General features: G+C 44.6%; 1 protein-coding gene across 1 annotated transcript in view; it reads left to right on the forward strand.

Moving 5' to 3' along the window:
- NID2 (nidogen 2 (osteonidogen)) overlaps nt 1–24242 on the forward strand; it is a 59418-nt gene that overhangs the window by 15611 nt on the left and 19565 nt on the right. Inside the window, exons 6-12 of the mRNA XM_012663803.1 lie at nt 8406–8555; nt 8956–9204; nt 10464–10664; nt 12119–12349; nt 20101–20244; nt 20948–21076; nt 21920–22063. Coding sequence (XP_012519257.1) covers nt 8406–8555; nt 8956–9204; nt 10464–10664; nt 12119–12349; nt 20101–20244; nt 20948–21076; nt 21920–22063 — 1248 coding nt within the window. The remainder of the gene's footprint in view (nt 1–8405; nt 8556–8955; nt 9205–10463; nt 10665–12118; nt 12350–20100; nt 20245–20947; nt 21077–21919; nt 22064–24242) is intronic.

The following is a 24242-nucleotide window of genomic DNA, read 5'->3' on the forward strand; positions in this document are numbered from 1 at the left end:
GGCTGAGCTCTCTGGAGTAGCGGTGTGGGAGGCTTAGGGAGCCGGCTGCAGAGAACAGAAGGCTGCCGCCATGATCCTTGTGGGGCATGAACTATGACATTTATCCGCTGCTGGATGGAGTCTACTACTGACATTTTGGAAATGGCAAAATGCCTGTGAAAAAGCTTGGTTAATACACCGAGACGTGTAGGGTGAAAAAAATCTAACTAGAAGTTTTTGAACCTTGGAGGAAAAACACCCTACCTTTTTCTAAGAAAGGGCTTTAGGGAGATGTGTGAAGTGGAGAAGCGTGCAGTTGTTAAATACTTTGGGGGAGGACAGTGACCACTTTTCCCAAATGAAACACTGGAGCCCCAGAGGCCCATCAGGCAAGCTGGTCTCACTGCGGGAAGCGGGTGGAGGGCGTGTCAGAGACTCACACAGCTCATCGCCTGGTACTAAGTACCCAGCCAGGGGCCATCTGCCTGGATTTTTCTATTAATGCAATAGAAAGTGCATGGTTTTGGTGCTAGGTGGACTTGAGGTTGATTCCCAGCTCTACTATGTTGTTTGGGGTAAGCCATATACGCTGTTTGACCCTTGCTTTCCTCAGCTATAAAATGGAGGTAATGCAGACCTCATTATGTGCATGTGAGAACTGGGATGTTGGGCATGAGAAAAATACATTTTATTATAGTTTCCCTTTTAAGCTTCATATTAGTCATCTTGCTAAACCAAGAAATTAAGATTTAATTAAAGGCCCAGAAAATATTTTTCCCCTTAATTTTTTTCTCCTTAGGGACTCTTTTTACAGACTTTTTTTTTTTCGTTCAGAAACCTAGATTCTTAGCCAAGCACAGTGTCTCACACCTACAATCCCAGCCACTAGGGAGGCTGAGGTGGGAGGACTGCTTGACCTCAGGAATTGGAGACCAACTTGGACAACATAGCAAGACACCCTCTCTAAAAGAAAAATAAATAAACAAATCTAGATTCTTTTCAGATTACGTCTATACCAGGTAGGAATGTCCTAGTCACACTCGGGTTCTGTTTTCATAGATCACAGAACCAGCATGACAACGGATGTGTAAGCATCCTGTGTCTGGGGAGTCTTGTTTTTCTAGAGAGCACCAGTAGTTTTGTTGTTAAGCCAAAAAGTTACCCGAGCACCTGCCATGTACCCTTCTCTGAACCAGGTGCTAGTGGGAGCTATTGCTAGCTTTTACTGAGCACTCCCTGCTACTCTAAGTGGGAACTTGGCTTCAGATTGCATCATCACGATTAGTCCTCAGAATCTCCCTGTGAGGTAGATATTATTATCCTTCCCATTCTGCAGAGACAGAACTGAAGCCTGGAAATACTGACTGACTTGCCTATGAAGAGGAAGACCAAGACTGTAGCAAAGCCATGAAAGACTTAGAGAAAGCTGTAAGGTAACACAGAGAGCCAAGGGCGCTCTCTGTGAGTGTAACTGTAGGGAGGGAAGTCTTTGAGAAGGAGGAGGGGTCTGAGCCAGGCCTTGGAGTCAGAGTTTGAATTAAGAGAGGGGCAAAGTGTGAAAGCATTCTGGACAGAGGAGTGACAGGAGTGGAAGTGCAGAGGTGGAAGGGGAGAGGGGCAGAGAGGGAGTAGGTTGAGGCAGTGCCTGGGGCCCGGGACTGCCTGTGTTGTCAGCAGCGAGGAATGAGGTTGACTTTCAGGGGTCTTAGATGTTCTAAGCTGGCTGAGGCGGTTCAAAAGCAGCTTAATTTAATCTCAGTCTGCATGATGAATTAGAAAGAGGGGGGACACCTGGCTTTCAGAACCTCATGTAGTCTAGTCTTGGCAAAAGCTGCAGGAGTGTGTTGCCCATTTGAACGAATTCAGATAGGCCCTGCTGCCCAATCCAGTCTTCCAGGCACAAAAGCCCTCTCCCGGGTGCACCTCCAGGCTGCTGAGGGTCTGTGGATGAACTGGGAGGGCCCCCCCATCCCTGTGAAGACACCTGCACGGAAAGACTCCTGGTAGGGGCCTGTTCCCTCACAAGAAGTGGAGAGAGCCTGTTAGTGTCATGACAGCCCGCCCAGGGTCCTGATCACTGTGCCTCCCCGACACACACGTCAAAATTAAACATGAAAACTGGAGGAAAAAGCAAACCACTGTTTTTCATTACAAAGTTGGATGTGGTTTTTCTAACTAGTCAATCATTCTGGGAGGTGAGGAAACTTAGAAAAAGCTGTCTTGCAGTGAAAATATTGGTTCTTTTCCTTGAGGTGGCAGTAAAAGTTGTTAAGAGTAAAAGTCGCTCAGCTGCCTTGGGTCAGCCCTGTGCGTGACGCCCTTGTGTCAGCACAGCGAACGCGGTCTGTGTTGTGGGGCGGCCCATGTGGCTGGGCTGGAGCCCCCGGTGGAGGAGGGCAGGTGGGCCAGGGGCTGCAGACGAGTGCTTGTGCGTTTCTGGGAAAATGAAGATTGAAGGATGGGTCAGAACAAGTGCAGAGGAGAATTTTCCATTTTTGTTAAAAACTCCCAACGAGGACAAGTCTACAGCACTTTGGCAGTGCCTTTGTTTCTTTCCCCTTATGCATCCCCACCCCATTTTTCTTTCTATTTAGGATATGAGAAGAGTAAAAAAAAACAAAAGCAGTAGATGGAAGAAAGAAGTGAGATTTAAAAAATCTTCATGTTAAGAATCCTTTAGCAACTGCCAGTCCTCGGTTAACAAATCTGTGACAAAGCTCATTTGAACCTGGCCAGTCTCTTCCCTCCTGCTGGGCCCCAAGATGCCAGCAGACTTGTCACTGTATTGTTTTTGACTTTCTGTGACAGGAGCTTCCTGGCAGAGCGTGGATCCCAGAGGGTCTGGCAACAACCTGCCCGTGTGGGTAGGGTCAGGAGAGACGAGGCCGTGGAACAGAAACTGTATTTCTCACAGTGTGGGCTCTCGTCCACCTTCCTCTCACTCACCTGGGTCCCAGCTAAAATCACTGATTTCCATATCCTTCCTCCACCTTTGCAACCAGAATCTGCATTTTTAAGCCAGGTCCCCTCATTCTGATGCCCCCTGAACTTGAGTACTGCTGGAGTAATGGAGGGAGCATGAAATTTAAAGCCAGATGGTCATTTAATCTCTGTGGGCCTCAGTTTTCTCATCTATAAAATGGAGGTAATATCTTCTTGCCAGAATAGAGAGAAGTGTGTGACAATACGCTCAAAACCATAATGTAAAGGGCATACAAATGACCACTGAAAAGGATGTTATTGCACATCACATCGAGCTGAGAAGCAGACCTTGATTCCAAGCCTTCGAGAAATTTAGCATCTTTGAATCTAAATGCAGAGATCTATTCCAACGAGCATGGGTTCAATGCTGGGCCTGTGGGGATCACTTTATTTGTCCCTAGATGATTCTATCACTTTGTTTGTCCCTAGATGATTCTAACTCCCTTCTTCCCCTCCCCACCCCTGCTGAGAACCACTGCTCTAGGAGACATTATAGAGTTCTTGTGTGTCAACATAGCATCTTTGATTAAATATGAATAATGTAGACCTGACTACAAAAACTTATAGTAATGGTAATACTGTTACTGCTTCCCATAGAAATCTGAGAAGTTATATTGTCCAGAAGTCTGGCTTTTCTTGCCCTTGACAAAGAGCTGTGTGTGGGATCACGTTTCTAGGGCTGGTCTCCCCCTCCGCAGGGGAGGGGCTGGCTGCTGTGCTTCCCCGCTGCCTTCCCTCAAGGGCCTTGGTGTTGCATCCTTGTGGATGGAGGCCCCAGTGGGCCCTAAGCATGGAGCTCCACTCCCAGATGGTCAGGAATGACTGCCAAGAGCATTCCCTGCCATTCTACCCACCCCAGGAGCCGCAAATTGGTCAGATTAAATTGCTTAACTACATTATGAGCAATGCCTAGCTCAGAAATGATAGGCTTGTGAATATCCTGTGTGTCAACACCCACTGGCCTAAGAATCACCTGGGGAGTGTCTCAGGTGCAGATTCCTGGGATGCACCTTGTAGGTCTAAGTGGGCCCTCAGAACTTGCATTTTTTTTGAGACAAGAGTCTTGCTCTGTCACCCGGGCTAGAGTGCTGTGGCTTTAGCCTAGCTCACAGCAACCTCAAACTCCAGGGCTCAAGCGATCCTCCTGCCTCAGTCTCCCAAGTAGCTGGGACTACAGGCGTGCACCATGACACCTGGCTAATTATTTCTATTTTTCTTAGAGGTAGGCGGCGGGGGGGGGTCTCGCTCTTGCTCAGGCTGGTCTCAAACTCCTGAGTTCAAACGATCCTCCTACCTTGGCCTCCCAGAGTGCTAGGATTACAAGCACTTGCATTTTAAACAGGCATCTCAGGTGATCCTGATGCAGTGGTCCCCAGAGTCCCCCAGGAGGAATGCAGCTCTCCCTGTGAAGGGTGGGATGGCACCGTGCTGAGGGTGCAAGTTGCTGTGAAGGCTGGCGTGAAGGTCCCTGATGCCTTGGGCTGTTGCCAGAACTCATGAACCCCTGCAAGCCCTCCCCTCCTCAGCCTCCCTAGCCGGCAGCTCCACTCTTCCAGTTTCCCACACCAAGATCTATCATCCTGGACTCCTCCCTCTCTGCCGCTCACACCCCACGCACGTGCAATCCATCAGTAAAGCCTGTTGCTTCCACTTCCGGAGTATCCCAGATCCGATCCCTTCTTGTGCTCTCTACTGGCACTTCTTACTACCAAGGCACCAGCTCCTTCTGATTTACCATGATCGACTCATGTTAGTCTTCTGCTCAAAACCCTCCAGTGGCTTCCCGTCTCACTCAGACGAAAGCCCAGCTCCTTCCTGTGACCCCTGAGGCCCAGGGAGAAAGGCTCAGGCCAGCTCTCCTCTCACCATCCCTCCTGCGTGCCCATGCACCCTTCCTGCCCAACACAGTGCCCTCCTCCAACTCCCGTGGGAGGCTAATGCCTCGCCTCCTCCAGGCCTCTGCCGAAACGTCACCCTCTCCTGAAGTCTTCCCTGACCACGCTATTTCAAAGAGCCAAGTGCACTTGTACCTCCTGCCATCTTGTCCTTCCCTGCTTTATTTCTCTGCACAGCTCTTAACTCGCCCACCATCCTAAATAACATACTTGTTTATTGACTGCTGCCCAGGAGAACGTAAGCTCAGGACAGGAATTTTTATCTCTTTTGGTTCTTGCAGAATCCCCAATTTCTAGACCAGGGCCAGGCCTATAGTGCGTGCTCAATAAATACGTGTCAGATTATTAAATGAATGAATAAAAATTGCAAGAGGCAGTTACCTTTCACCTAACAAGCTGCCATTGTAAGTGTTAAGTGTGCAAACCTGTGTGCGCACCGGGTGTGAACACAGGTGTGGAAGAAGGATTATAAAGGGACCCTGAAACTCCCCCTGATTAGGGGCAAGTTCGCCTCCCTCCCTCCCTCCCTCCCTCCCTCGTGGAGTTGGCCGACTGTGCTCGCGCTCTGGGCTTGGTAAGTTCCATCCTAAAAATACAGCTTTCCATGAAAACCTGTTTTAAAAGATTCCCAGGTTAGCTTACCAATAACTAGTTAACTCATCATAATCGTAGTTTGAGTGTCATAACAGCCTTTCATGGGAGCCTGACCACTACAGAAAAATACAGTTTATAAGCCTTTGCACAGCTGCATTTGTAATCTGCGGGCTGGGTTATTCTGCTCTTCTCTTTTTACCTGTGTAAAAGCTACGACCACGCCTCATGTTTCAATTAACTCTCCATGGCTGTAGTCTCCCCTCCATTGCCTCCCTCTCTGTTTTATACCCAGTCTGAGAATAGCAGTTGGGCCAAAGAACAAGTCTTCACATAATAACCAAAATATCGGAGATGCAATACTAACCCTCATTTCCTTAGCTGTGGGCAGAGCCGTGTGTAGAGCTTGCTTTTGTTTTTACCTGAATTTCCTGAAAATGACCACCCTGTAGACCTGCATCAGATTGCCTTTTCACCTTGGTGCTCAGAAGTACATTAAAAAAATGTGATTTCTGGCAATGCAGGTGTGAGAAAGGGGGTGTCTTCCTGATTTTCGAGATGAGGAAGCTGAGGCAGAGTCGGTGAATTTCCATAGTTTCCACGGGGCCCCTGAGCGAAAGCTGAGATCGAGTCCCCAAGCTCAGGACCCTTTGCAGCCCCTCACACCGTGAGCACTGGCGAGAGTCCCGATGGCCACTCTGTGCCATGAGCACACTTGCCAGTGTCCAGTCACTCGAGGAGATGCTTGTTCACATTTAGTTGTCACTTTCTGAGCTGGGAGAAACCTGAGACATTGACACACCCAAATTACATTCATTTCTTTTTACTCAAAATGTTTTTTTTCCCTTTCTTAAGCCAACGGTAGATAGTAATCTATAGTTTTTTCCACAGCAACCTCTATAATATTTTTGTCATGATCTGTTCTGTTTTTTTCTGCCTTAAGTTTGATGTCACTTTCCTGTTTAAAAAAAAGTTGAGTTATGCCTAATTTTCTATTTTTATCAAACTGGAATTTCTCAGCTAAGTCATCAAGGCCCTGTACCAAATCTTGAGTCACTAACTTCATTCTTACTACGTTCCTAATCCGATTTTCCACTTGCATCGAGGTTGTCTGTCTGTCTGTCCTGCCGGCCGCTCAGCGTGCTGCGTTTTCACGGATCTGTAAGCAGCACACAGGCACTGCCCAGAAGTTAATGCTGCTGCCACTGTGCTCACTTCTCGCTTGTGCCTTTTTTCTCACACGCTGTAATATTCATCAGGATAATCTCTGCTCTTGTCTACCGTTAAGGCTGATTGATAAGGTATGACTCAAATCATACTTGTTGAAGCCTACGCTGATTGACCACAAACACCTGATCAGATCTCTAACCGAGAGCTCATGCTACAGGTACTTGGTAATTAAGATTCTGAAGCCAGGCTTCCTGGGTCCAAATCCAACCTTTGCCATTCCCTGGGACTTCAGGCGAGTCACTTTAATCCTCCAGGCCTCAGTTTCTTTATCCACAAACAGATTAAAAAAATAGGCCCCGCTACCTAGGGCCCTTGTGCAAATTAAGAGTTAACAAAGCTTGTAGAATAGTATCTGGCATATGTTAAATACTATTTAAATGTTAGCTTTGGTATATTTATATTTGCTGATACAAGTCTTTATCCTGGCTGCGTTGTTACCTATATGATGCTCTATCTTCCCCTCTTGGTTTTTTTGTTTTCTGTTCTCCCCTGGAATCCTGGGTAAATATTGATCTTTCAACTTTTTCCTTCCCCTCCTGTTTCCTCCTTTTCAGACCTGGACCTGGAACACAACAACCGCCTAGTTTTTCCTAAGCAGAGGGTGGTATCCTTCTTCCTCAGGAGCTGGCACTTCATGCCAGCCACCAGTGTCTCGCACTAGAATTCCTGCTGAATTTGTCATCGTGCTTCTGGAGTCTCCAGCTCCCACTCCTGGGGGCATGGAGGCCGAGATGTGCGCAGCCACTTTGCCTCCTGGTGGCCATGCTTGGGATTGGCATATTCCCCGGAGTCCTGGAGAAATACCCTCCTGTGCATCCAAGACCCCTAGCCACACTCTACTCCCTTGGCATTTCCTTTATGGACAACGGCATTTGCTCCAATTCCCCTGTTTCTTTGTAGCACAAATGGCCCTCCTTTTCTTTTTCTTTTCTTTTCTTTTTAATGGACAGAATAAGTGGGAAATAGAAGAAACAGATACTGGAGCACTGATCTTACCCTGGTCCACCCCAGCTTCCTAGGAGAACTGTGACTGTGGCCCAAGCTCTCTGCTGATGAATGGAAATCATGCTCGTGCCACACCCATCCCAGTGAACCCTGCCTAGGGCATAGAGAGCTTTAGCAGCTTGATTCCCTGTTGCTTTGCCCTCCTCCATCCCCTTCTCCCCAAACACTGTAAGACCTTTTGCTCTCGGGGGAAAAAAATAAATCTTGGTAGTAGGCCAGCTAGGTTTTTTAAGTTCACGGTTACCTAAAAGAAGAGAAGAATGATTAGATATAGACCATATTTGCTAGCTCCTTTCTTATGTCTTCCTCTAGGAGGTCATTACTATTAAGTTGAACCATATAAAACTGTTGATATTTGGTCATTTTTGATTCATAAAAAAGTGGTGGTTTCTTAAACATCAACCTAACATGTACTTATTGATTTGCTTTCATTTTATTGCACTCAGACCCAGGGGTGCAGATTCATCTCAGCTCACCAACTCTGCAGTGAGGCTGTGTCTCCCATACGGACGGGAGCAGTAAGCAGTCCTTCTCCGCGGCAGCCAAAGCAAGTTAATTCCCCTGGGTTGAATGTTATTCCTGTCTCTTAAACATCAAACCCCCATTTGTTTATTACAATCTAAACCGCTTTTATGGAGCAGATGCTGTATCCACGATGAAGCTTGGCAGCAACGATACTGGAATCACTTAGTCCTTGTAATGCAAGTTTGTTTTATTTTTCAGTCTTCACGTATAATGCTGCCAACAAGGAAACCTGCGAACACAACCACGGACAGTGCTCCCGGCATGCCTTCTGCACGGACTATGCCACCGGCTTTTGCTGCCACTGCCAGTCCAGCTTCTACGGAAACGGGAAGCACTGTCTACCGGAAGGTGATTGACTCGGGCTGGGGCTGCTGTGCATGTATTATTTCTGCTGCTTTATGCCCCTGACATCTCCACTACTTACAGTGCTAGTAACCTGCAGGTGCTTAATAAATGCTTGATGAATTAACTGGTTTGGGCTGATTTCCCAATTGGAGGATTATCCAGAAATGTTTCCTCCTTTTTTGCCAGTTCATTAGAGCCAAAGTGGAGAGGAGAGAGGGAGGATGGGAGAAAAGAGATTGCAGGCAGGACTGTTTCATAGATGGAAAATTGACTGGTTTGGCAGTCGTTAAAACGACTTGCGAAAGAGTAAGTTTTGGAAGTTGTCAGGGGAATTATTTTATCTGTGTGCACAAATCCCTAGCCTGGGCGATGCCCACAGCTGACTGGGTTTGCTGTCTTTTAGGGGCACCTCATCGAGTCAATGGGAAAGTGAGTGGCCACCTCCGCGTGGGCCACACGACCACCGTGAGCTTCACCGACATGGACCTGCATGCCTACGTCGTGGGCAACGATGGCAGGGCCTACACGGCCATCAGCCACATCCCGCAGCCGGCAGCCCAGGCCCTTCTGCCCCTCACTCCAATCGGAGGCCTGTTTGGCTGGCTCTTTGCTTTAGAAAAACCAGGCTCTGAGAACGGCTTCAGCCTCACAGGTGAGTAGGGCCTCTGAAAGGGTTGGTAGCATTCACTGCTCTGCTGCGTTGCTCTTTGGAGTGCTGCCTTGGGTCTTTACACAGTGAAAGAGGGTTTGCTTGTTTAACATTCTAGAGCCACAAGTGTGTAGTTTTCTATCCAGAGGTAGCTGGGGATGGTTTGGCCTCACACAACTGATTTTTTGAAAGAGTGATTTCTATGTTCTCCCAGCTGTTTTGAGAAATAGGATGATTCCATTTGGAGCATTTGTGTTCTCTTACTTCAACTTGTTGATGCATTATTTGTCAGGCTTTGTTCAATTGAATTACTGTGCACAGGTCTGTCAAATGGGGATGCAAAAATGGCACTTCCAGGGCACTTGGAGATGTTTTTATTTCATTGGGAGGGGTGGCCTTCCTTTTCTCCCACCCCATGTCCCTGACCTGTCATAGTACAGGCCAGTGCATCTCAGACTTTTACCTGCACACAAGTCACCTGGAGGTCTCGTGAAAATGCAAATTCTGATCCAGTAGGCTGGGGTGAGGTCTGTGCTGCTGCTCTAACAAGCTCCCAGGAGATGCCGATGCTGCTGGTGTGAGGACTACCTTTGATAGCCAGGGTGCAGAGCATACTTTTTAAGTTTCTCACCTCCCCGCCTGAAAAGGAGTATTTCCTCGTGGTTTTATCTTTATTGCATGAAAAATAAAGTGCGATGAGAAAAGTTCTTTCTTCTTCCATCTCCAACTGCAGAGCACAAGAGCTGTCTATAGGATCTTGGCTTTAATTAAGATTTGAATAAAACCTTGGGTCAAAAGTAGGTAGATAAAACATAGTACACCTAGTTAAATTTGAATTTCAGATAAACAATAACTTGCTTGAATAAGTATCCTCCAAGTGCTGCATGGGATATACTTACCTGAAATTCAAATTTAATTGGGTGTCCTGTTTTTGGTTTGGGGTGGTTTGTTTTTTTTTTCCTTCCTTGTTTGTTTTTGCATAGTCTGGCAACCTTAGAGAAAAGTAAAGAATGCCCAAGAGTTTTTCTCACAGCATGTAAGCTCCTACAAAGAGAAGCAGTGTGAGGTAAAGCAGGATGAAACCACACTCTTTAATCAAAAATCTAGGGAACTTATGGAACGAACAGCTGATGGTCTTGGATATCAGATAATCTCCTTCATCTCCAACAGCAGTAGAAGTTGGGAGGGGGAAGTGTGTACTGGTAATTATTTAAGCTAGGTCTCTTTCATCCCTGCACTGAATTTTTTTTTTTCTTCTCCAGGTGCTACCTTTATCCATGACATGGAAGTTACTTTTTACCCGGGAGAGGAGAGGGTTCGTATCACTCAAACTGCCGAGGGACTTGACCCAGAGAACTATCTGAGCATTAAGACCAGCATTCAAGGGCAGGTGCCTTACATCCCAGCAAATTTCACGGCCCACGTTTCTCCCTACAAGGAGCTTTACCATTACTCGGACTCAGGTAGGTGTAACCAGTTTTCCCGTCTACAAAATGGAGATGGCACCTATCTCACAAGATAGTTATGAACATGGAATATTCTACATGGAATGTCCTAGAACAGTGCATGGCCTGTAATGTGGGCTCAATATCATTTTTATTCTTGTTATTATCAAATTTTATAAGTGAATAGAATTATTTATATCATAAGTGAATAGAATGCTGGCTGCTATACACAGAATATCAATATCCCAATACTTTCAAATAATAACAATGTTGTCTATGGGGTAGAGAGGGATGGTATAATTATACAGAGTTTTTAACCGTCCTACCCTCTGGGGCATGGGAAAATACTGACTAATGAAATTTATATTTGTTTTGTAACTTTTTCAAGTTGATGATTTCAGCCTGTGTTAAAAATCACAGAGTTGTTGCACAATATTATAAAACTGATGTTAGATTTGGAGTCAGAAGATAAGAATTCATATCCTAGATGTGTCATTTAAAATATGTGGGAAGTGTTATAGCTCTTTTAGAATTTCTCTAGCAGGTGTTCTGGTTTTCACTGGAAAAACCTCCATGCAATAAAAAATAAATATAAACAAAAATGTGTTCTGTGGGGAAGGCCACTTAATATCTGAGAGGCTATTTTCTCCTCTTTAGCACGGGAATAAAAATACTTTTTCTGTCTACTTTACACGGTCAATAATGTGTGAAGCATGACGTGTCCTGTAAGACACTACCTGCACATGAGATACTGCGTCAATCACAGTTGCTGTTCTGCAGTACAGCAGTTTGGTTTCAACAGTGCCTTTCTTATGCCCCTTGCTCCTCCGATGCTGTGAGAGATCTAGGGAAGAGGATGGCAAGTGGAGGTCTGGACTGCGCAGAATAGCTAATGGGCAGATGACTGGCCTGGGCTCGACTCCCAGACTCAGAGAAATGATCCTTTCCTTTCCCCAGAACGCTTCAGACTTAATAAAGTGCCAGGGGTTGGAAGCCATCACCTCTGTGCAGTGTAGAGGATAGATTAGTTAAAAATTTGGGTTGTAGAGTCAGACTGACATGAGTTTCAGTTCCTGCTCTGCCACATACCAGCCTTGCATCTTGGGCTACTTACTTAACCTCTGTGAGCCTCTGCTCGCATGACTGCAGTGCCCACCTCACTGGGCTGTTGTGAGAAATAACCAAGGCAGTACGTACAGAGCACCTAGCACGGCCGGCACAGCGTAACAGTTTATTCTTTGTATATAATGACAGCAAAAATTGTAGTACCTCCTCCCTCTCGGCCCTGTGACTTTGCGTCCACTCCGGTTCTTGAGATTTCCTTGCAAGTTCCCCATTTAAACTCAGGAAATTCCCAAGGGAACATGCTCCAAGAATTAGATGAAAAACTGTGCAGAAAAACCCACCCCATGTGAAAATCTCTAATATTTTTAAAAATGTACCGGTTTGCCTGTGTAATGTGTCTGTTGCAGCTGTGACCTCCACAAGTTCCAGAGACTACTCTCTAACTTTTGGTGCAATCAACCAAACACGGTCCTACCGCATGCAGCAGAACATCACTTACCAGGTGTGCAGGCACGCCCCCAGACACCCGACCAGCCCCACCACCCAGCAGCTGAACGTGGACCGAGTTTTTGCCTTGTACAGTGATGAAGAAAGAGTACTTAGATTTGCTGTGACCAATCAAATTGGCCCTGTTGAAGGTAAGGCTTCCTTTTTTGTTGGGCAAAATTTTGAGTAGCCTTAGAACAATTCACAGAGGTTACTAAGGGTTACCGACTACCAGACTCGTGTTTGATGCTGAGTGTAAGGATAAGTAAAGAGGGGTCCTTGAGGTGGAGACAGAGGCAGAAATGGAACTTTTAGAACAGGGAATAATGTCCCTGCTATAGTCGGGGAATAGAGCACAGTATGTGAGGCTGGTTTGCAGCCACCCCCAACTGTATGTGCCAATCAGGAATATGCCCATGGGCAAGGTGGGGCAAAGTTAGGAGGGAGAGTGACACTGACAAGTATTTATTACAACTGATACGTGCAGGGTGTTCTGAGTCTAGTCTGGAGGTTCTGGAAAGATGTCTCAGAGGAAGTGACAGTTTAGCTAAAACTTAAACGATGACAAGGATTTCACCAAACGAAGAGCCAGTGCCTGGAAAAACAAAACAGAATAGAACTTCATGTATGAAAACCCCCAGGAACATTATACTTACTGGTGAAAGACTGGATGCTTTCCCTTTAAGATCAGGCACAAGACAAGGATGTCTTCTCTTGCCATGTCTGTGCAACAGCATTGGAAGTTCGAGCCAGGACGATTAGGCAAGAACATGAAATAAAAGGCATCTAAATTGGAAAGGAAGTAAAATTATCTCTATTCTCAGATTACATGTATAAAATCTAAGGAATTTACTAAAAAACTATTAGAACTAATAAACAAGTTCAGCAATGTTGTAGGATACAAGATACCAAAATTAATTGTATTTCTCTATAGTAGCAGTGAGCAAGTTGAAAATGAAATTAAGAAATTCCATTTCAAAAAAATAAAATGCTTAGGAATAAATTTTTTTAAAGAAGTACAATACTTATACATTGCAACCTACAAAATATTTTTAAAAAACAAATTAGAGAAAACCCAAATGGGAAGATGTTCCATGTTCATGGTAATACTTGCCAAATTGATCTATTGATTGAACACAACCGCTATCGGAATCCCAGCTGGATTTTTGCAGAAATTGACAAACTGATTCTAAAATTCAAATGGAAATTCAAGGAACTCAAAATAGCCAAAACAATCTTAGAAGCATGAAGTTGGAAGAGTCAATTTCAAAACTTAGAGTAATCAAAACAGTGCGGTCCTGGCATAGATTAGATATACAGATCAAGGGAATAGAAGTGAGAATCCAGAAATAAATGCTCACATTTACAGTCAATTGCTTTTTCAACAAGGGTGCCAAAACAATTCACTGGAGACAGAATAGTTTTTAACAGATGACGCTGGGACAACTGAATAACCACATACAAAAGAATAAAGTCCACACCTAACAGGGACAATGCACACTGGGTGAAGGGCACATTTATAATTTTGACTCAAACTGTACAAAAGCAAATTATATAACCAAAAACTTGTGTACCCTCATAAAATTCTGAAATAAAGAATAAAGTTGAACCCCCTACCTCATGGCCTATTTTGAGTTGATTTTTGTATATGCTAAGAACCTAAACGTAAGAGCTAAAACTTTTAGAAGAAAACAGGAGTAAATCTTTGTGACCTTGAATTTGGCAATGGTTTCTTAGATATGACATTGAAAGCACAAGTGACAAAAAAAAATTGGTTGTCATCAAAATTAAAAAATTTTATACTTTAAAGGACATTATCAAAGTGAAAACATAAGCCATAGAATGGGAGAAAATATTTTAAGTCACATATTTAATAAAGATAAATAATCTAATCAAGATAATCTGATTAAAAGATGGCCAAATGATCTGGAAAGACATTTGTCCAAAAAACATACAGATATCCCATGAACACATGAAAAGATGCTCAACATCATTAGTCATCAGAGAAATGCAGATCAAACCCACAATGAGATACTACTTTACATCATGTGAATGACTATAATAAAAAATGGGTAATAACTAGTGTTGGTGAGGAAGTGGAGAAATTGGAACCCTCTTACATTGCTGCTGTGAATATAAAATGGTGCAGCTACCGTGAAAAACGGGAGTTTCTCAAAAACTTATATACGAAGTTACCTTTGACAGCAGTTCTAGCTATTGCTAGGAAAGAAATGAAAACTTAGGTCCTCACAAAACCTTGTGCACAAATATTCATAGTAACACTATTATAACCAAAATGTGGAACAACCCAAATGTCCATCTATTGATGAATGGATACAAAAATCATTCATACGATGGAATATTACTCAGCCACAAAAAGGAATGAAGTATTAATACATGCTACAAGATGGACAAACTTTGAAAACATGCTAAGTGAAGGTAGCCAGTCTCAAAGGACAGCATATTGCATGCTTCTATTCACACAGAATATCCCGAATAGGCAACTCCACAGAGACAAAAAGTAGATTAGTAGTTGCCCAGGGCTGCGGATGTGGGCAGGGAATGGGGGGTGTAGGGAGTTAACAGCTAAGGGGTACAGGGTTGCTTTTGGGAGTGATGAAAGTGTTCTGAAGTTGACTATGTGATGGTTTCACAACTCTGAATATGCTAAAAATAATTTAGTTATGCGCTTTAGATGAGTGAATTGTGTGGTATGTGAGTTATATCTCAACTGAAGAAAACAGTGGTGGAAACAAAACCCTAAAGCAGTTGTTCTCAAATTTCAATGAGCTATTAGCCTCATCTGTGAAGACTGATTGATATGAAAAATGCACATAAAAATGGTCTAGGGCTACCACGGGGTGAAAAGGCATGAAGGAAACTTAAATGTACATCGATATGTGAAAGAAGCCAGTCTGGGAAGGCATCATACCATGTGATTCCAAATATATGACATTCTGGAAAAGGTTAAACTGTGGAGACAATAAAAAGATCAGTGGTTGCCAGGGGGTCAGAGGGAGAAGGAGAAGTATGATTAGGTAGAACATGGGATTTTGGGGGCAGTGATGCTATTCTATATGATAACTGTAATGCTGGATATAAGCCATTATGTAGTTATGAAAATCTATAGAACTGTACAACACAGAGTCAGCCTTAACACAAACTACGGGCATTAATAATATATCAGTATCAGTTCATCAGTGGTAACACATGTACCACACTAATGCACGATGTTAGCGATAGGGGGAAGTGTGTGAATGGGGGGCATGGGGGTACATGTGAACTTTCTGCTCCATTTTTCTATAAACCTAAAACTATTCTAAAAGATAAAGTCTGCTAATCTTTTGAAAATGTTCTAGGCAAGCCAGAGGATGAGCTTGTAAAGTCAGGGAACTCGAGATGGGAAATGACTTTGTCAAATCAAGGGGACATTTTCATTCTGAAAACCGGTAGGTCTTGTTTTCCCCTAGAATGCAAGAGCCATGTGAGGAGATGGAGAATGTTGCCCTTATTCAGTCTCTGTGTTGATACTGTTCAGCCCAGAATTAGTGCTTCAGAGAGGTGACTCTAACTGATGAGCGGGTCTGTGCTTTCTTGCTGGGGCTGAAGGCTCCTTAAGTCTTGGCAGGCTCAACAAGGAAGAGTCACTTCAGCAACGTGATAACAAGAGCGTAAAGTCTAGAGGACTAGACTCTTCTCCAGGACACAGAAGTGACTTATCAGAATCCTGAATTTGGTTTGCTTGGTTGCTTTGGTTTAGGAAGCTTGTTTGGAGATGTAGGCATTGGGTATCCAAAGCTGGGATTGTGAGGTCGTCAATTAGTATGTGAAAACGTCAGTTGATTTTAGAGGAATGTGAATTATAAATTAGGAAGGAAAAGATTGTTACTGTGGATTTCTCAAGGAGAGACTAAAACAAAAATTACTGGGGAACACACTCTTTATACATCTGGTTCAGTCCTTCGCTGGGTGTGGACATCTGATCTGTGATGACAGCCATCAGTGAAACAGGCCCATAGAGTCCATTCAGATTCCAGAATCATGTAGGGAAAAGATATATCTCTGGATGTATTTTTCCTATAGACATGCCAAATGGGAGTAAGAAAGGATCTGAGAAAGCCAGCAAACTGGCAGGTACTAAGTAGCTAATTTGTCCTTAGAATTTTATGATGTTTTTCTTCCACCCAAGTCAAGTAATGATAGCAAAGGATGGTTTACTTGGTGCCAAGAACTGTTCCAAATACCTTACATGAATTAATTCATTTAAGCCCTACAACAACCTTTACCCAATGGGGAAACGTATTATTATTATCCCATTTTACAGCTCACAAGACTGAGGTCATAGTAAGTGGTGTGAGCTGGGACTCGCATCTGGGCACTGGCTCCAGAGCCCACACTCTTACCCGTCATGGCCCTGTTGTTCCCTGTGGACTCCTCTGGCCTTGTAACTTGCCTCATCATTTAGACAAAATCTAAAAAGAGGCAGTGTGTGTTTTTAAACCCTTTGTGTTTGAACCGTGCTTCAGCCACCCACAGCAATACTGTTCATTCTACCTGAATAGGAGAAACATGAGGAAAAAGAAAACAAAAGAAACACCAAAATGAAAAGCTCTTTTCTTTCCTCTCTCAGTGCATAGCGCTATCATCTCGAGTCTCACTTTTTCCAGAGGGAGCTGTTATGTGGTATGAATGCGTGTAAAACAACACAGCTGCCTGTACCTGGCCACCCGGTGTGGGAGCCGTGGTTTCCCAGGGCAGGATGCAGACCGAGCGTGTCTCTCCCAGCGAGTAACCAGGGCCCGCAGCTCTCGCTCACTCCGACCACCCGTGCCGCCCCTGATTGTTTAAGCTTCAAGTGTGGGTTGGCTGTTTTTTGTGGGATCACAGAACAGGATCCCCAAATGCTTCCTGTCCTTCCACTGTAGGGGTCCTTTGGGAGAGGTGGGGAGACTTTGGGCAGAGGGCCGTGCCGTGAAACTGGACAGACGGTCCCTTTAAGGAAAACCGCTCTTCCCCTCTTAATTAAATGAGTAAATTAGTTCCAGATCCTCTGTCAGAGTCAAGCAGTTTAAGAGGGTGAGGGCGAAACACAAAATATCTTAAGAAGGATATTGCTGTTCTTTGCTGACTATAATAGGAGAAAAGCTAACAAGCCACAGAGAGTGAATCGTGAAATGGTTTTAGAAATGTATTTTTAAAATGTTTTTGGAAGCCAAGTTCAGTGAACAGGGGCCCATGCTCAGAAGGGCTCCATGCTTGGTTAATGCTTTGCTGTCGTCGTCATGAAATTCTTAGTTTTTGAACAAGGAGCTCCACATTTTTCTTTTGTACTGGGCTCTGCAAATTATATAGGCAGTCCTGTCAGTGAAGTGCATTGTAAATCGGTATCATGTGATTACAGACATTTTCTTAATTTCAGGTAGGATAGTGTATCCTATCCAAGTTTGCTAGTCAACTGTTGAGCTGCATTTTTTTTTTTTAATGCCTAGCAGAGTGGTAAGCTCTTGACATCCATGTGAACTCACTAATCTTTGCTGGAATGTGCCATGGTGAAATTTTGATGCTGGAAAGTACTCAATAAGAAGGCTAAGCATTAGTATTTATAAATTAAAACATTTTGAGGATTACTTCCTCCTTTGGTGGGGCATGCCAGGCATTTTGTACAGAATCTTCTAAAATGGAGAAATAGCAGCGGGGGAGACTCAGGTTCTTGTCTCACATTGGGCCTTCAGTGAGGACATGACCCTGTTGTTCTCGGCTTACGGGTGCTGGAGCCTGACTCAGGGACCTGGTCTGAGTTCTGAAGTTAACTCGGCAACCGCAACCCCAGTGCTGTGCTGCTTCTGCCTGCCAAGGGGTCCAGAGGGAGGGACTCCCGAGGACGTCTGCATGATTCCGGGAGCGAGGCTTGTGCTGACTGACAAAGTGCTGGAACCGTTTGTCAGTCCGCTGTTTCGGCAAAGATTCTGTTACTCCAGCCAACGTCATTGAGGTGAACCAAGGATAAACCCATAGCCCTCCTTGTTTTCAGCCAATAATGTGGGAATGAATAATACGGGAATATTTTCCGGTACAGGACCACACTGTGGTGTTACTTACAAAGTGGATGGTAGGAGTTTACCAGAAAGCACAGGTATCTCAGCCAAGACATACCAGTTCATGGTAGACTAGTGGAGAAAATGGTAAGAGCCATAACATGGGTGGGGCGAGCACTGGGGAGATGCTCGCTGTCCTGGACGCCTGGGAGGGAGTCTGGTCTGCGGGGCAGGCGACAAGAACCTGGGGTCTAGGGTAGAAGTTGCTCTGGGCAGGTCTTACCCACATGGGGTGAGGGGGTGGGCAGACATGCGTGAGACAGAGCAAAAGGCTAGTTAGAGAATCCAGGAGGTGACACTGCCAAGGTCGGCCTGCAGATGCCATGGTGCTGCTGTCTGGAGTTAGCGAGGGGACTGGAGGGCAGGGTGGGACCTGGAATGTACTAAGCTGGCTATCAAGACAGGGACTCGGGCACAGAAGTACAAGGCAATTAATTGTTATAAGTTAGATGGAGCCCCCTTAGTAGCAGAGATGGCTCCATGTAAAGCCTCACGGGCTTAGTTGGGGCTCCTGAAATCTTTTGAATCTACAAGTAGAATTCCTAGGGCCTCTGAGACAAAGTGACAGCCTCAAATGAGGATGAACGGTGGCCCCACTGAGGAGGAAGAAGGAATGCAGTCACTGGAGGCTGGGCAGCGAAGGCAATCACCTTTCAAATGCATTGTATTGGATTTTTAAAATTTATTTTTTTTTAGCAGTTCTGGCAGATATAAGCGTTTTTATCTCTATTTTACATCTGAGGAATCAAAAGTGCCCAAAAGTTAATGGATTCATCCCATCTGAGCATCTGGGGCCCCTTGCAACCTCTGTGCTATTGGCTTAGACTAGATAACTTCATGAAGCTCCTTCGGTGATGGCTGTAGCAAAGTGGCAGAAAGCATGAGCTTTGAAGCCAGATTGTCTGGGTTTTTATCTTGTTCCAGCTCCACCTACCTCTTCTGACTGCACAACCTTGGGCAGGTTACTTGGCCTCTCTGTGCTGCTGAAAAATGAAGATGATTATAATGTGTTCCTCACCATGCAGTTCTGAGAATGTAATGGGATGGTATATGCACATAGTTTAGAACAGTGCCTGGCACATATTAATAAATGCTCAAGGAGCATTAACTATTATGTCGTATCTAGAAATAGAGTTCTTTAGAGAAGATTTCAGATGTTCACAGTCATCACTACCTAGTGGGTAGATGGGTCCTTGGCAAGGTTACTCCTGAAGACTAAACACTGGAAAAGTCATTCCTGTTTATTTAGTTTAGAAATCTTCAAAAAGCAAGATATTTTTATTAATTGGATTTCACCCATAAAAATAGTGAATTTTAGTGAGAGATTGCCAAATTTAGAGACAGAAGTTTGGGATTCCAGTCCTTGCTGTACCATTTCCTGACTCTGTGAGCTCAGGCAGTTTTTCCCATGTTTTTCACTTACTTTCCTCATGTGAAAATGACCCATCGCAGGGGCAACAGCTCACTGCACAGAATTATTCTCAGAATCACGGGAGATGATAGAGCAAAGGCACTTCTAAATAAAAAGATGTGTTGGACATTTTCATTCCCCAGGCCCAACCCTACTGGAAGCAAGAAAAGGTACCAGTTGTCTGTAGGGTAGGCAATGGGAAGCCATTCTGGAGTTCAAAACTGCGATGCAGATGACCCACCTGGCTTTGGATATTGATCATTTAGTAAGGCCTCCAGGTGTGCCACAAAGCAGACGAGCACACAGTCAGTTCCACGGATTCTTCTGTCTCCTTCCTTCTGTGTCATTTTCTTAGCAACAGCCAGACTGTGCTTTTATTTCCTTTCTACCTATGCAGAGGACTCAGACCCTACTCCAGTGAATCCTTGCTATGATGGGAGCCACACATGTGACACAACAGCCCGGTGCCATCCGGGGACAGGTGTAGACTACACCTGCGAGTGTGCATCGGGATACCAGGGAGACGGACGGAGTTGTGTGGGTAAGAGCCGTATCTCTGTCTTTCAGGTAGCCCTTGTTTACACTTTGCCCTCTCCAGCATTATGTCATTGTAGGAGATGAGCATCTGCCATCTCTATGATCTCCATTGATCCGTGATTTTAGCAGCTATTAATCTGAATACAGTTATTTAAAAACTAAAGCATGGCCTAGTTAGGTTTGAAAGGAGGGGCATCTTGGGCTAGAGCTGTGGAAAAAAAAGAACAACTATTGCAATTCCTGGATATTTTGAGTTTTCTAATTTTGAGCCTGTATTAAGTGGTTCTTAGACTTACTAAAAAGCATGATTTCTAGTTTTGTTTCAATTTCAGACATTGTGTTTCTTTCACCTATTATAGCCCAAAAAGCAGCAATAGAAATTTCTTTATATTTTAAAGAAATCGTTAGTGTATTTTTCTTCTAAATATCCATTATTTTTAAAAGACTTAAAGAATTCTTAGAATATTCATTCAAAAATTGCCTCCCCAAGGCTTATGCATGAATGACATGAAATAATCTTTATTTCTGATCTGCAACGTATGCATTCATACGTGATATTTAGAAAGTCTGTTTTTTGACTCATGTTTAGTCCACCAACCATCAATCCCATTGAATCATCATAGTTGTTAGAAAACATTGAGTCTTCAGACCTTCACTTCTGGGACCCTTGACTTAAGCAGCACCTTACTGTTCTTGTTTTTTCTTAGATGTAAATGAATGTGCAACTGGCTTCCATCGCTGTGGCCCCAACTCTGTGTGTATCAACTTGCCTGGGAGCTACAGGTGTGAGTGCCGGAGCGGTTATGAGTTTGCAGATGACCAGCACACTTGCATCTGTGAGTACCAGAATCATTTCTCTTTTTGGCCAGAATGGTGCTGAATCTTGCTCTTTAACCCATTAACGTTTCCATGTCTGTTATACAGAAGCTCTGGGATGTGGTTTCCTTAAAAACACAACTTACATAGCAATAACCCAAAGCTATGGCTTAGTTCAGCCCTGTTTGTTTTCATTGTTTCCCCCTAAATAGATATTTTTGGTGGTGTTATTGAAGGATGTTCACCTCAGTTGGGATTCCTGTGTCTTGGTATTTGGCCCAGTCATGTAACAAGACTATGAACCTCTAGTAAACACCTCCAGCTCTAGGTAATAGAGCTCAAGTATTTCTCAAATGAGAATGAGGTAGAGTTGTAAATCACAGGTGCTTATACCACTTGCCCAGCAAAAGCCCTCCATCTCTGATAAATAGGGTCCTGCCAAAAAATGCTTCAGACCTACACGTGGATCCAAAAGAGCTAGAATTCCAAACTCATTCCATTGATAGAACTAGATAATAGAAAAAATACACTCTTTAACCCAGTGGGATGAAAAAGTCGCAGTGATGAGAGAAACTGTATGTGTGTTGCCGGGGGAGGCAACTGCTTTGGAGTGTTATAAACTTTAATCAAGGACTGTTTGGGATGTTCATGCTTAATATTTTAACCACAAACCCATCTCAGCACTTCTCGAACCTTAATATGTGTATGAACCATCTAATTTTGCTAGAATTCAGGTTGCGACTCACTGGCTCTGGGGTGGGGCCTGAGAGCCTGCATTCCTCACAGGCCCCAGGCGTGCTGTGCGGAGTGAGGCTCACCCTTCACAAGCCTGAACTCCTAGACGTCCTTGCTTCTCTCTTCAGTGATCGCCCCGCCTCCCAACCCCTGTGAGGATGGCAGTCACACCTGCGCGCCTGCTGGGCAGGCCCGGTGCATTCACCACGGAGGCAGCACGTTCAGCTGCGCCTGCCTGCCTGGGTACACGGGCGACGGGCACCAGTGTTCCGGTGAGTACCTGCGGGTCAGCCTCAGCGACTTGGAGAGCAGCCTTGGGTACACATCCTCACATAGACCAGGCCTCTCCCTTCCTTTGACTCAGACATCCTCGCAGTTGCCAAAAGAGGAAGAGAAAAGGCTACCTTTGAGTTAGAATGGGGAGCTGAGGGTGATTTCCCTTGGACAAGGCTGGCAGCGCACATGGTTGTCCTTTACGGAGACGTTCCTGGACTACCACAGAGCCCTGCCAGCTTGTGACCTTCAGTTCCAGGGAGCGAGTGTAGGCTGGGAACTTAGCGGGAAAGGGCACGTGTTCCTGTTGGAAGTCTCCATACTTCAGTCTCTGTGGATAGTGGCTTAACTCAGCACTTTTAGTCGTGTTGCTCTCCAATGCAATCTCTAAATACGTGTTTATGATTCTTTCTCTTTAATTTTTCCCTATCTTCTCTCAAGAGAGAAGAAAAGAAAGAATTCCACAGATAAAACAGATATTATGCATACCTAATTCATCAAAACTTTTCCCTCAGAAATCTATCTTTAAGACTTTCGTACAGTATTTTATAAAACCACTAAACCAAAATGCAGGGCTAACCACGCAAATTTAACTTAGAATGTGTTTGGGTATTATTTAAAGACTAGCTATAACTCTCTGGGTATAAATGTTCATGACACTAGGATTAGTAGTTCTTTAATATAGAGATTATTCAGTAAATCTAGATAAACTATGAAAGATTTCCTAAACATAACCAGTGGTATGTGCTTAGCTTGAAACTCAGTTTCATGTCAGTCCTGCACGCAGTTATGGGAAACTCAGACCGTGGGGATGCGACAACGGAGGGAAAGGCGTTTGGAATGTGACAGGACCTGTGTGGGGAATAGAACCCTAAAAGGCAGGCTTTCCCCTCCTTGAGTTGCTGTCTGCCTCTGCTGCCACCACCTTGGGCCCGCTGGGCTGGTTGCCGAGAACAGCCTGGGAACTCCGGGGAGCATCCTCGTAGATGTAAAGAGCGTGGGCTCCTCCTCACCAGATGTTCCATTCTCAGCCTTCTCTCCTTTCCCCTCAGGTTTCAGCAGGCTGAGGACATGTCTCATTGACAGGACAAACGCATGATGGCAGCCCAGCCCTCTGCTCCTCGCCAGATGGGGCAGGCTATGTGGTGCCGTCTGAGCCCTGTTCTCAATGTTTCCTGCTGTGCAGAAGCTCTGCTGTATGGTTTCCCAGAAACATAATTTATATTGAAGTGACCCAAAGCTGTGGTTCAGTATAGCCCTTTGTGTTTTTTTCTAAATATTTTTGGAGTTGAGTTATCGAAGGATTATTTGAATATTTATCCGCTCCTAAAACTCATGTTGAAATTTAACCCCCAGTGTGGCGGTATTGAGAGGTGGGACCTTTGAGGTGATTGGGTCACGAGGGCTCTGCTCTCACAAATGGGTTATTCCATTCATGGACTGATGGATTAATGGGTTATTGTGGGCGTGGAACTGGGCTTTCTAAGAACAGGAAGAGAGAACCGAGCTAGCACACTCAGCCCCAGCCATGTGATGCCCTGTGCTGCCTCAGGGCTCTGCAGAGAGAGTTCCCACCAAGGAGGCCCTCATCAGATGGGACCCCTTAACCTTGGACGTCTCAGCCTCTGGAATTATAAGAAACAAATTCTTTTTCTTTAGAAACTTCTCAGTTTTAGGTATTCTGTTGTAAGCAACAGAAAACGAACTCAGACAGGTGGTAACCCTCAGCTGGGATTTCTGTGTATCTTGGTATTTGGCCCAGTCACGTAACAAGACTATGAACCTCTTTAATAAACACCCCCAGCTCTAGATAAAGCTCAAGTATTTCCAAATTGGAATGAGGTAGATTTGTGATTCACAGATGCTTGACCAGCCAAAGAGCTCCCCCTGTTATAGACAGACAGGGGATCCCCTCCACGAGTATGGAGTCAGGGTGAGGTCCACAAGCCTGACAGTGGGAATAATGCTTTTTCCACCTTTTGGAACTTGTCATTCAGTTTGATTTAGCCCACTACCAGCTCTAAGAAGTGAGAAAGCAGAAAAAAAATCTTGTCCGTAGAATTTCGTATTTAAACATCTGGCTGCTCAGGTCAGCAGAGGTGGTGTTTGAAGGTATGTAATTCCTTAGCTCTTTAGTTTCAAACAAAGAAGTTAAAATTAATTGCAGCCTAGATGTGA

This window comes from Propithecus coquereli, unplaced genomic scaffold, assembly GCF_000956105.1.
Source record: "Propithecus coquereli isolate 6110/MARCELLA unplaced genomic scaffold, Pcoq_1.0 Scaffold83, whole genome shotgun sequence".
Taxonomy (NCBI): Eukaryota; Metazoa; Chordata; class Mammalia; order Primates; family Indriidae; genus Propithecus; species Propithecus coquereli.